The 13426-nt window shown below is 47.4% G+C and overlaps 1 protein-coding gene across 1 annotated transcript; it reads left to right on the top strand.

Moving 5' to 3' along the window:
• Positions 1-5601: 5601 nt before the first annotated feature.
• TUBAL3 (tubulin alpha like 3) lies at positions 5602-12764 on the top strand (the record flags this gene model as incomplete). The annotated part of the gene is made up of 3 exons (XM_083858739.1): positions 5602-5803; positions 9472-9620; positions 11011-12764. The coding sequence occupies 3 exons, from the start codon at positions 5602-5604 to the stop codon at positions 11992-11994; spliced, it is 1335 nt and encodes a 444-aa protein (XP_083714865.1). The 3' UTR covers positions 11995-12764.
• Positions 12765-13426: the final 662 nt, after the last annotated feature.

Here is a 13426-nt window from a genome sequence, read left to right as displayed (position 1 = left end):
TGCAACAGGCACAACTTTTAAATTGTATTTTGTTTTTTTTTTTTTCTCCTTAAGAATGAGCTGCCATGTTGCCTTTGTCTGCTCTAAACTCTTGGGATTAGATATTAAATGGATAAAAAAAAAAAATAAAAAAAAATAAAAATCCCCTTTTTTCCATAAAGTTTTCTTATGGAATCCCCTCCTCCAAAACATTTCCAGCTGGGAAACTGAAATGGATTGAGCTGAGAACTAAAAATAATTAAAAAAAATAATAAAAAAATCAGATTATTTCTGGCTAAAACTTTTTTTTGGGAAAGATCCCAACTGGAACTTTTTTTTTTGGGTATTTTTTTTTTGTGGATGCAAAAAAGCAACTCCTTGAAAAAAAAAAAAAAAATCTGTTTGCAAATGGGAAAAATAAAAAAACAAACTTCAAAGTGGCTCCCAGGGATTGATTTGACTTTGAACTTTTTTTTTTTCCCTTTAATTTGAGCCTTTCTGGTCTGGCCCGGCTGTAAAAGTGTTAAATATTGAAATATTTACGTGGGGCTTCCCAGGGGGAAAATCAGCTGGAAAAACAATGGGCAGAGTTTGGGACAGGCAGAGTTCGGCTGGATGGGGGTGGTGGGAAGAGCCCAAAAAAAAATTAAATAAACCTCCCAAAAAATTCCTCTGGAATATTTTAGAGGAGGAGGGGAAAAGCTCCAATAAATCTCTGCAGTTTTTGTTTTTCCTTACAGCAGCTCCCACTTTTTACATTGAATTTTTCTGTACATTGAATTTTTCTGTACATTGAATTTTTCTGTACATTGAATTTTTCTGTACATTGAATTTTTCTGTACATTGAATTTTTCTGTATTTCTATTTTTTGTTTTTAATTTTTTAAATATTTAATTTTTGTATATTTCTATTTTTTGTATTAAATTTTTGTATATTTAATTTTTAAAATATTTTTATTTTCTTTATTTCCATTTATTTTGTATTTAATTTTTCATTATTTCTATTTCTTTTGTATATAATTTTTTAATATTTATTTTTTCTTTATTTCTATTTTTTTTGTATTTAATTTTTTAAATATCTAATTTTATATATATATATATATATATATATATATTTTTTTTTTTTTTTTTTTTTTTTTTTTTTTTTTTTTTTGCCTTTCTTTGTTCTCCTTCCCCTGAGCTCTGCAAATTCCAAATTCCAGAGCTCGCAGTGCAGCAGGTGCTGGGAATGGGCTTTGGGAGGGGAGCAGCTGGGCTGGGGAACTATTGCAACCGCATTGTCCACACGGCAGCTGGGACTGGGGAATGGGATTCTGGCAGGAATGGGATTCTGGCAATCGCTGGTCCCAACAGGAATGGGGTCATGGCAGTCCCTGATTATAGCAGGAACAGGATTCCAGCAATAATGGGATCCTGGAAATCCCTGGTCTCAACAAGAGTGGGATCCTGACAGGAATGGGGTCATGGTAGTCCCTGGTCCCAGCAGGAATGGGATCCTGGGAGGAATGGGATTGTGACAGTCTCAGATCCTGGCAGGAATGGGGTCATGATAGTCCCTGATCCCAGCAGGAATAGGATGCCAGCAGGAATGGGATCTGAGCAATTCCAGATCTTGACAATCCTTGATCCTAGAAAGGATCTGGCAATCCCTGATCCCAGCAGGAATGAGATCCTGGTAATCCCTGATCCCAGCAGGAATGGGATCCTGGCAGGAATGGGGTCATGATAGTCCTTGATCCCAGAAGGAATGGGATCGTGACAGTCCCTGGTCTCAGCAGGAATGGGGGTATGGCAATCCCTGATCCCAGTAGGAATGGGATCCTGGCAGGAATGGGATCAGGACAGTCCCTGGTCTCAGCAGGAATGGGATCACGGCAGTCCCCAATCCCGGCAGGAATGGGATCCTGGCAGGAATGGGGTCATGGTAGTCCCTGGTCTCAGCAGGAATGGGATCCTGGCAATCCCCAATCCCAGCAGGAATGGGATCCCGGCAGGAATGGGGTCATGGTAGTCCCTGGTCCCAGCAGGAATGAGATCCTGGCAGTCTCTGATCCTGGCAGGAATGGGATCCTGGGAGGAATGGGATTGTGACAGTCTCAGATCCTGGCAGGAATGGGGTCATGATAGTCCCCGATCCCGGCAGGAATGGGATATGAGCAGTTCCAGATCTTGACAATCCTTGATCTTAGAAAGGATCCTGGCAAACCCTGATCCCAGCAGGAATGGGATCCTGACAATCCTTGATCCTAGAAAGGATCCTGGTAATCTCTGATCCCACCAGGAATGGGATCCTGACAGGAATGGGATCTGAGCAGTTCCAGATCCCAGCAGGAATGGGATCCTAGCAACTCCTTATCCCAACAATCCTTGATCCTGGCAAGGATCCAGGCAATCCCTCATCCCGGCAGGAATGGGATCCCAGCAGCTTCTTGATCCCAGCAGGAATGGGGTCATTACAATCCCTGAGCTCAGCAGGAATGGGATCCCAGCAGGAATGGGATCCTGAAAATCCCTGGGCTCAGCAGGAATGGGATCCCGGCAGGAATGGGGTCATGATAGTCCCTGGGCTCAGCAGGAATGGAGTCAGGGTAGTCTCTGGTCTCAGCAGGAATGGGATCCTGGCAATCCCTGATCCCAGCAGGAATGGGATCATGACAATCCCTGGTCCCAACAGGAATGGGATCCTGACAGGAATGGGGTCATGGCAATCCCTGGTCTCAGCAGGAATGGGATCCCAGCAGGAATGGGATCGTGACAGTCCCCGATCCTGGCAGGAATGGGATCCCGGCAGCAACAGGATCCCAGCAATCCCTGATCCCAGCAGGAATGGGATCCCAGCAGGAGTGGGATCCTGTCAGTCTCTGGTCCCAGCAGGAGTGGGATCCTGGCAGGAATGGGATCGTGACTGTCCCTGATCCTGGCAGGAATGGGATCTGAGCAGTCCCAGATCTTGACAATCCTTGATCCTAGAAAGGACCCTGGTAATCCCTGATCCCAGCAGGAATGGGATCCTGGTAATCCCTGATCCCAGGAGGAATGGGATCCTGGTAATCCCTGATCCCAGGAGGAATGGGATCCTGGTAATCCCTGATCCCAGGAGGAATGGGATCCTGGTAATCCCTGATCCCAGGAGGAATGGGATCCTGGTAATCCCTGATCCCAGGAGCCTCCACACCCCCCAGAACCCTGTGTCCTTGTCCCACCTCAGGATCTGGGGCTGTTCAGGCAGCTCTGGGGTGGTGTCCCCATATCCCAGGAATGATTCCTGCCCTGCCCTGGCTGTCTGGTGGCCTCTGGAGCTGCTTGGGGAAACGGGAAAATCTTGGCACATCCACGAGCTGGAGAAGTTCCATTGGATCATTTCCCTGCCTCGAGTGGTTGGTGCCCAGCTGGAATCTCCTGGAGCCTCCTGGGCACTTTGGGTGGTCGTGCCCTTCCCTGGAGATTTGGGATCTGCTGTTCCCACCACCCCAAGGTGTCCCCACCACTCCTCTCTAAGCCAGACTTCACCCATGGAAATGAGGTCACACCTGAGCTGCCCATGGATGACCCCACAAATAATGGGATCAGCAGCACTGCCTGTCCTTTCCTGGTGGGATCATTCCCTGTCCCAGTGATCCCTTGGGAAGCAGAGCTCCCCTGTGCCAGGCAGGGCAATATTTGGGATTCAGGGCTTGGGATGTGGGGCAGGAACCTTTGATGTCTTTGATCTCGGCGTGGTGGAAGCAGCAGGTGCCAATTACCCAGGGAAGTGCCCAGGGAGCTCCCCTGGAGTCACAGCCTGCTGGAATGACCTGGATAAATCCAGACTGAGCCCAGCCTTGGCTCTGCCCCGGGGCAATCCCTGTTTTCTCCAGCCTCTTCCCTGCTGTGACTCCACCTTGGCTCAGCTTTTCCAAGCTTGGCTTCTCCCTGAGATTTTTATTCGGGGTCAAGAACCTGGAGTTGCTGATGTCCCATTGGGGTGTGGGGGATTGGAGCTGCTCAGGTGTTTCCTGCCCCATGTGGAGCCAGCAGCTCCTTCCTTCCTTCCTCATTCCCTGGGCTGGGAGAGCCTTTCCCAGGAATGCACAGCAGATCCTGGTTCCTGTTTCCCTCACCATCCCGAGGAGAGCTGGGAGGGCTGGAGCTCCTCATCCTGATCCATAGGACATGTAAAATTCTCTGTTTCCCCCATCATGGCTCTGAGGAAAGCTGTGAGAGCTGGAAGATCTCAATTCCAATGCACAGGATGTGTAAAATTCCCTTTTTCCCCCAGTCTGGCTCTGAGGAGAGCTGGGAGAGCTGTAACACCCCAATTCCAATGCACAGGATGTGTAAAATTCCTCATTTCCCTCATCATCCCTCTGAGGAGAGCTGTGAGGGCTGGGACTCCCCAATCCTCATCCACAGGAGGTGTAAAATTCCCTTTTTCCCCCAGTCTGGCTCTGAGGAGAGCTGTGAGAGCTGGAAATCTCAATCCCAATGCACAGGAGGTGTAAAATTCCCTGTTTTCTCCAGTCTGGCTCTGAGAAGAGCTGTGAGAGCTGGAACTCCCCATCCTGATCCACATGAGGTATAAAATTCCTTGTTTCCTCAATCTGGCTCTGAGGAGAGCTGTGAGTGCTGGAACTCCCCAATCCCAATGCACAGGAGGTGCAAAATTCCCTTTTTCCCCCAGTCTGGCTCTGAGGAGAGCTGTGAGAGCTGGAACTCCCCAATCCCAATGCACAGGACATGTAAAATTTCCTGTTTCCCTTATTCCCATCATGGCTCCAGGGAGAGCAGTGAGGGGCTGGAACTCCCCATCCTGATCCACAGGAGGTGTAAAATTCCCTGTTTTCCCCAGTCTGGCTCTGAGGAGAGCTGTGAGGGCTGAAGCATCCGCATCCTGACCCACAGGAGGTGTAAAATTCCCTGTTTCCTTCATCATCCCCAGCATGACTCCAAGGAGAGCTGTGAGGGCTGAAACATCCCAATCCTGATCCACAAGAGGTGTAAAATTCCCTGTTTCCTCCAGTCTGGCTCTGAGGAGAGCTGTGAGAGCTGAAACTCCCCATCCTGATCCACAGGGGGTGTAAAATTCCCTGTTTCCCTTATTCCCATCATGGCTCCAAGGAGAGCAGTGAGGGGCTGGAGCTCCCCATCCTGATCCACAGGAGGTGTAAAATTCCCTGTTTCCCCCATCATTCCTATCATGGCTCCAAGGAGAGCTGTGAGGGCTGTAACACCCCAATCCTGATCCACAGGACATGCAAAATTCCCTATTTCCCCCAGCGTGGCTCTGAGGAGAGCTGTGAGGGCTGGAACTCCCCATCCTGATCCACATGAGGTATAAAATTCCTTGTTTCCTCAATCTGGCTCTGAGGAGAACTGGGAGGGCTGGAACTCCCCATCCTGATCCACATGAGGTATAAAATTCCTTGTTTCCCCAGTCTGGCTCTGAGGAGAGCTGTGAGGGCTGGAACTCTCCAATCCCAATGCACAGGATGTATAAAATTCCCTGTTTCCCTCATCATAGCTCCGAGAAGAGCTCTGAGTGCTGGAACATCCCAATCCTGACCCACACAACGTATAAAATCCCCCCATTTCCCTTTTGCAGAGGGAGTGCATCTCCATCCACATCGGGCAGGCCGGGGTGCAGATGGGCAACGCCTGCTGGGAGCTCTACTGCCTGGAGCACGGCATCCAGGCTGACGGCACCATCCCTGCCTCCAGGCAGCTCAAATCCATGGATCCCAACGTGGAGCAGGTGGATTCCTCCTTCGAGACCTTCTTCTGCGAGACGGCGTCGGGCAAACACGTCCCCCGGGCGGTGTTCATCGACCTGGAGCCCACTGTCATTGGTAAATCTGGGATTTTTGTCTCCGATCCAGCTTTTATTCATGATTCCCAACCTTCTTTTATTCATGATTCCCAACCCTTTTTCCATTCTGGTTAAATGTCCCCAGCTGTTGGAAGCAGATGGAATTTGCACTTCCAAAAGGACCAGGAGGGACAAACTTGTGGTTGTCTTTGTTCCTTCCTTTTAGCACTTTCAGCAGGTGGAAATGACAATCCTTGGATTTTTCCAACCCTGGTGTTTGTTCCCTCTTTTTGGCACCTTCAGCAGGTGGAAATGACAATCCTTGGATTTTCCAGCCTCCCTGGATTTTCCAGCCTTGCTGTTTGTTCCCTCCTTTTACCACCTTCAAAAGATGGAAAGTGACAATCACTGAGTTGTCCTTTTTCCTCATTTTGGCACCTTCAGCAGGTGGAAAATTCCACCCTGGATATTGACCCTTGGATTTTCCACCCTTAGGGTTTGTTCCCTTCTTTTGGTGCCTTCAGAAGGTGGAAATGACAATCACTGAGTTGTCCTTGTTCCCTCCTTTTGGCACTTTCAGAAGGTGGAAATAACAATCCCTGGATTTTCCAACCCTGGTGTTTGTTCCCTCCTTTTAGCACCTTCAGAAGGTGGAAACGACAATCACTGAGTTGTCCTTGTTCCCTTCTTTTGGTGCCTTCAGAAGGTGGAAATGACAATCACTGAGTTGTCCTTTTTCCTTCCTTTTGGCACCTTCAAAAGGTGGAAAGTGACAATCCCTGGATTTTCCAGCTTTGGTGTTTGTTCCCTCCTTTTAGCACCTTCAGAAGGTGGAAATGACAATCACTGAGTTGTCCTTTTTCCTCTTTTTGTCACCTTCAGAAGGTGGAAAGTGACAATCCCTGGATTTTCCAGCTTTGGTGTTTGTTCCCTCCTTTTGGCACCTTCAGCAGGTGGAAAGTGACAATCCCTGAGTTGTCCTTGTTCCCTCCTTTTGGCACCTTCAGAAGGTAGAAAACTCCACCCTGGATTGACCCCTGGATTTGCCAACCTCGGTGTTTGTTCCTTCCTTTTGGCGCCTTCAGAAGGTGGAAATGACAATCCCTGGATTTTCCAGCCTTGGTGTTTGTTCCTTTCTTTTAGCACCTTCAGCAGGTGGAAAGTGACAATCACTGAGTTGTCCTTTCCCCTCCTTTTGGCACCTTCAGAAGGTTGAAAGTGACCTCTGGATTTTCCAGCCTTGGTGGTCCTGGCCTGAATTCCTCCATCCCGTGGCCAGATGTGGCACATCTGGTTCTGGTGCCACATATTCCATGGGTTTGTGGCCCCTGCCTGTCCTGGTTTGGCCAATCTCATCTTGGAGATTTTTTTTTTCCAACTTGATGGATTCCAAAACATTCCCATTTCCCCTCCCAGCTCCCCCCGGGGATCTCTGGGTGTTTGTTTGGTGTGGCACCTCAATTTGAAGTGTCTTCCTAGAAAATAATAATAATAATTATCTCATTTTTTTTTTAAATGGAAATGAACTCCAAATCCAACCACCCTCTCCTGCCTTCCAGGCTTCCCCTCCTATCTTTCCATCTGGGATGTGACTCGTTAGCTCTTAATTAAAGGATTGCAGACTTTTGTTTGGGTGCTGCTTCATTTTCAGACACCTCATTAAGGTTATTCCATGGAGAGTTTGATGAGTGAGCCAGGAGATGATGGAATGTGTCCGGTGTTGGGATGGAGTGGATTTTACAAACCCTCTGGAGCTGAGTCAGGTGGAGATGGCAACGCTGGAGGGGCTTTGTCTGTGTCCCTTCCCTGCTGGAGAGCAGAGGATGGAGCTGGAGCTCCCAGACTTCTCCTCCAAGCTGCCCAATCCCACTAAAATTGGAATTGTGGTGTTGTTAAAGCAGATTAATTTAGGATTTCGGGGTAGGTGTAGGGTGAAGATGGAGTTTTGGTGGGACTTTACCTCTGTGGGTTTATTTCTCCCCATTCCCTGACCATCCTGCTGGACATCCCACAGATTTTGCTAAGTCATTAAACCAGATTAATTTAGGATTTTGGGGTAGGTGTAGGGTGAAGATGGAGTTCTGGTAGGACATTTACCTCTGTGAGTTCATTCCTCCCTTTTCCCTAACCATGCCCCGATCTCCTGTTGGACATTTGGCAGATTTTGCTAACTCAATAAACCAGATTAATTTAGGATTTCAGGGTAGGTATAGGATGAAGTTGGGGTTTTGGTAGGACTTCACCTCTGTGAGCCCATTCCCACCACCCTTCCTTAACCACTCATTCCATGACTCCTGCTGGACATTCCACAGATTTTGTCGACTGATTAAACCAGATTAATTTAGGATTTTTGGGGTAAGTGTAGGGTGAAGATGGAGTTCTGGTAAGACCTTACCCCTATGAGGTCATTCCCACAACCCTTCCTTAACCACTCATTCCATGACTCCTGCTGGACATTCCACAGATTTTGCTGACTGATTAAACCAGATTAATTTAGAATTTTGGGGTAAGTGTAAGGTGCAGATGGAGTTCTGGTGGGACCTTACCTCTGTGGGTTTATTTCTCTCCCTTCCCTGACCATCCTGCTGGACATTCCATGGATTTTGCCAACTCATTAAACCAGATTAATTAGGATTTCAGGGAAGGTGTAGGGTGAAGATGGGGTTTTGGTGGGCCCTTACCCCTGTCAGTTCATTCCTCCCTTTTCCCATTATTCCCACAACCCTCCCCTAACCACTCCAGTGACCTCCTGCTGGACATTCCACAGATTTTGCTGACTGATTAAACCAGATTAATTCAGAATATTTGGGGTAGGCGTAAGGTGCAGATGGAGTTTTGGTGGGACTTTACGAGTTTATTTCTCCCCCTTCCCTGAACACTCCTGCTGGACATTTCACAGATTTTGCTGACTGATTAAACCAGATTAATTTAGAATTTTGGGGCAAGTGTAGGACGAAAATGGAGTTCTGGTGGGACCTTTACCTCTGTGAGTTCATTCTTCCCCTTCCCTGACCACTCCAGTGACCTCCTGCTGAACATTCCACAGATTTTGCTGACTGATTAAACCAGATTAATTTAGGATTTTGGGGTAAGCGTAAGGTGAAAATGGAGTTCTGGTAGGACTCCCCATCCTGATCCATCCCCATCCTTACGTCTGTGAGCCCATTCCCACCACCCTTCCTTAACCACTCATTCCATGACTCCTGCTGGACATTCCACAGATTTTGTCGACTGATTAAACCAGATTAATTTAGGATTTTTGGGGTAAGTGTAGGGTGAAGATGGAGTTCTGGTAAGACCTTACCCCTATGAGGTCATTCCCACAACCCTTCCTTAACTACTCACTCCATGACTCCTGCTGGACATTCCACGGATTTTACCAACGGATTAAACCAGATTAATTTAGAATTTTGGGGCAAGTGTAGGACAAAAATGGAGTTCTGGTGGGACCTTTACCTCTGTGAGTTCATTCCTCCCTTTTCCCAAACCATGCCAAGACCTCCTGGACATTCAATGGATTTTGCTAAGTTATTGAACCAGAATAACCCAGGATTTTAGGGTAAGTGTAGGACGAAAATGGAGTTTTGGTGGGACCTTACCCCTGTGAGTTCATTCCTCCCCATTCCCTGACCATCCTGCTGGACATCCCACGTATTTTCCTCTGCCCCAGACCCTTCCTGTGTGTCCTGATTTCTCCCCCTGGTGCAGATGAGATCAGGACCGGGCCCTACCACGGGCTCTTCCACCCCGAGCAGCTCATCAGTGGCAAGGAGGACGCTGCCAACAACTACGCCCGTGGCCACTACACCATCGGCAAGGAGATCATCGACACCGTCCTCAGCAGGATCCGGAAAATGGTGAGGGGAAAACGCCGCGCTTTGGGTTAAAAATACACGGTTTTGGGGTTTGACGTGTTAGAATGTAAAAGTGAATTAAAAGTGGTTTTTTTTAGGTGAGGTCTGAGGGTTGTTGTTGATGTTGGGGTTTGGTTTGGGGCTCGGGAAGGTCCCGGGATTTGTGTGTTTGTGCTAAAAGTGGAGGATTGTTGGTAAAAGGGGGTTTAAGATGTTCGGTGAGTGCTCTAAGCAGGATTTTGTGGTGTGTTACTTGGGGTAGTTATCCCAGTCCTTAAAGAGGTAAATATCCATTATTGGGATAGTTATCCCAGTCCTTACAGAGATAAATATCCATTTTTCTTGGGATAGTTATCCCAGTCCTTAAAGGGGTAAATATCCATTATTGGGATAGTTATCCCAGTCCTTACAGGGGTAAATATCCATTTTCTGGGGATAGTTTTCTAGTCCTTGGGATAACTATCCAGTATTCTTGGGATAGTTATCCCAATCCTTAAACGGACAAATAATAATTTTCTTGGGATAGTTATCCCAGTCCTTAAATAGATAAATATCCATTATTGGGATAGTTATCCTAGTCCTTAAATGGATTAATATCCATCTCCTTGGGATAGTTATCCCAGTCCTTACAGGGGTAAATATCCATTTTCTTGGGATTGTTTTCTAGTTCTTGGGATAACTATCCAATATTCTTGGGATAGTTATCCCAGCCCTTAAAGGGATAAATATCCATCTTCTTGAGATAATTATCCCAGTCCTTATAGGGGTAAATATCTGTTTTCTTGAGCTAATTATCCCAGTTCTTAAAGAGATAAATATCCAGTGTTCTTGGGATAGTTATCCCAGTCCTTAAATGGATAAATCTCCCTTTTTGGGATGGTTATCCCAGTCCTTACAGGGATAAATATCTAATATTCTTGGGATAGTTTTCTAGTCCTTGGGATAAATATCCAGTGTTCTTGGGATAGTTATCCCAGTCCTTAAAGGGATAAGTCTCCCTTTTTGGGATGGTTATCCCAGTCCTTACAGGGATAAATATCCATTTTCTTGGGATAGTTATCTCTATCCTTAAATGGATTAATACCCATCTTCTTGGGGTAGTTATCCCGGCCCTTTCAGGGGTAAATATCTGTTTTCTTGGGATAGTTATCCCAGTATTCTTGGGATAGTTATCCCAGTCCTTAAATGGATAAATCTCCCTTTTTGGGATGGTTATCCCAGTCCTTAAAGCGATAAATCTCCAATATTCTTGGGATAGGTATCCCAGTCCTTAAAGGGATAATAAACATCCATTTTCTTGAGATAATTATCCCAGTCCTTACAGGGGTAAATATCCAATATATTTGGGACAGTTTTTGGGTCCTTGGGCTCAATATCCAATGTTCTGCTGCAGGCTGACCAGTGCAGTGGACTCCAAGGCTTCCTGGTCTTCCACAGCTTCGGCGGCGGCACCGGCTCGGGCTTCACCTCCCTGCTGATGGAGCGTCTCTCCGTGGAGTACAGCAAGAAATCCAAGCTGGAATTCTCGGTCTACCCGGCCCCGCAGGTGTCCACGGCCGTGGTGGAGCCCTACAACTCCATCCTGACCACGCACACCACGCTGGAGCACTCGGACTGCTCCTTCATGGTGGACAACGAGGCCATCTACGACATCTGCCACCGCAACCTGGACATCGAGCGCCCCACCTACACCAACCTCAACAGGCTGATCGGGCAGATCGTCTCCTCGGTGACGGCCTCGCTGCGCTTCAACGGCGCCCTCAACGTCGACCTCATCGAGTTCCAGACCAACCTGGTGCCTTATCCTCGCATCCATTTCCCCCTCACCACCTACGCCCCCATTATTTCTGCGGAAAAAGCCTACCACGAGCAGCTCTCTGTGCCGGAGATCACCAACGCCTGCTTTGAGTTCTCCAACCAGATGGTGAAGTGCGACCCTCGCCGCGGCAAGTACATGGCGTGTTGCCTCCTCTACCGCGGCGACGTCGTGCCCAAGGACGTCAACGCCGCCATCGCCGCCATCAAGACCCGCCGCTCCATCCAGTTCGTGGATTGGTGCCCCACTGGATTTAAAGTGGGGATCAACTACCAACCGCCCACGGTGGTGCCGGGAGGGGACCTGGCCAAGGTGCAGCGCGCCGTGTGCATGCTCAGCAACACCACGGCCATCGCCGAGGCCTGGGCCCGCCTGGACCACAAGTTTGATTTGATGTACGCCAAGAGGGCCTTCGTGCACTGGTATGTCGGGGAGGGGATGGAGGAAGGGGAGTTCTCCGAGGCCAGGGAGGACCTGGCGGCGCTGGAGAAGGATTACGAGGAGGTTGGGAGGGACTCGGCGGATGGAGAGGAGGAGGAGGGCGATGAGGATGAGTTTTGATGGACTTTGGGCTTGGTTTTGACCTCCATGGCCTGGACCTCGGTGCTGTGTTTGATATATTAAATTTCCCCATTTTTTTGCCTAATCTGGGCTCCTCTGCAGCCTGACCATCCTGAGCTTTACCCCACTGCTGTTTATTGATGAGTCTGGCCTGATTTAGGCCTGACATCCCTCCAAACCAGGAAAATCCTAATCCAGGGAAAAATTCCAAGCTTTGTGCCTGCTTTTGGCTGGAATGGCAAACTCTCTCTCTCTCACTCTTAGCTTTTATTTTATTTTTTTTTCCTCCTCCTTGTAAAAGCACTTTGGAATTAGAAAAATATGCACCTGTAAACTTCTATGCAAAATGGCTTTTTTTTTTTTTTAATATATATATGAATAAAGAATGGGGGTTTTTTTTGGTTGGTTCAGAATTCCCTTGGATTCACCTCCAGGTGATTTTTTTTGTGGTGAGGTTCCTTCTGGCTGATGTCCTGAGGAAAAGAGCAAACTGATCTTTTGGGAAGAGTCATCAACCCTAATTAACGCTGTGGGGGAATTGTCCTATATCCTGTGGGAATTTCTGTCTGGAGCTGAGTCCTGCTCCTGGAATTCCACGTCTGGGATCAAGAAATCACTTTTAAATAATAAAAGGACCATTTTTTTGGTGGGATTTGACCTCCTCACCACCTTTAGTGAAGCTCAGATATTCCCTGAGCAAATCCTGGTGGTTGGGGGGCAGGGAAGTGCTGAAGATTTTTGGGAAAATATTCCCAAAACAAGGAAATCCAGCCAGGAATGGGGACAGGGAGGGGAGAGCTGGGTCCTGTGGAGAGGAGAAGGATTTTGGGGGAAATCCCAGAGTTTTTGGGGAGCTGGAACCTCCAATTCTCCCCACAAGAAGCTGAATCCTCATGGGGTGACTCCAGCTTTATTTTTCCTGCTCCTGCAAAATTCCAGCCTATCCACCATTCTTAATTCCATTCACAATTAAAACATTGAGTAAATTGCTTTGATAGGGAATTCCACAGAACCTTTTGTTAAATTGTTTTAACCAGCCCATTAATGAAGTGCTTTAATTGGAATTTAACTTTTTAATTGAAAGGTTAAAACCTTTCAACTGCTGGTGAAGGATTTGATTAATCCCTCTGGAACCTCAGGGAATTCCATGGGGAAGGTCTCCCTTATTCCTTTTATCCATTCCCAACCTCCACATTTTTTGAGCTCATTTTTTTTTGTTTATTTTTATTTTCACATTGCTCAAATTTAGTTTTTTTTTTTCCTTTTTTTCCCTGAGTTTAACTCACCCAGTAAAATCTGCAGGGTCAGCTTTGTCACCCTTTTACTTTTCCATTAAATCCACTTTTCCCAGGCTTTTTCCAGCAATTCCCCAAAGGAATCCTTAAACTCCTCATTCCTGCTAAAGCAACCCCTTGTCCTGCTGCCAGGGCTG

This window comes from Zosterops lateralis (assembly GCF_965231275.1).
Source record: "Zosterops lateralis genome assembly, chromosome: 4".
NCBI lineage: Eukaryota > Metazoa > Chordata > Aves > Passeriformes > Zosteropidae > Zosterops > Zosterops lateralis.
Note: the sequence above shows the minus strand (reverse complement) of the source record. Positions and strands in the feature narration are given on the sequence as shown.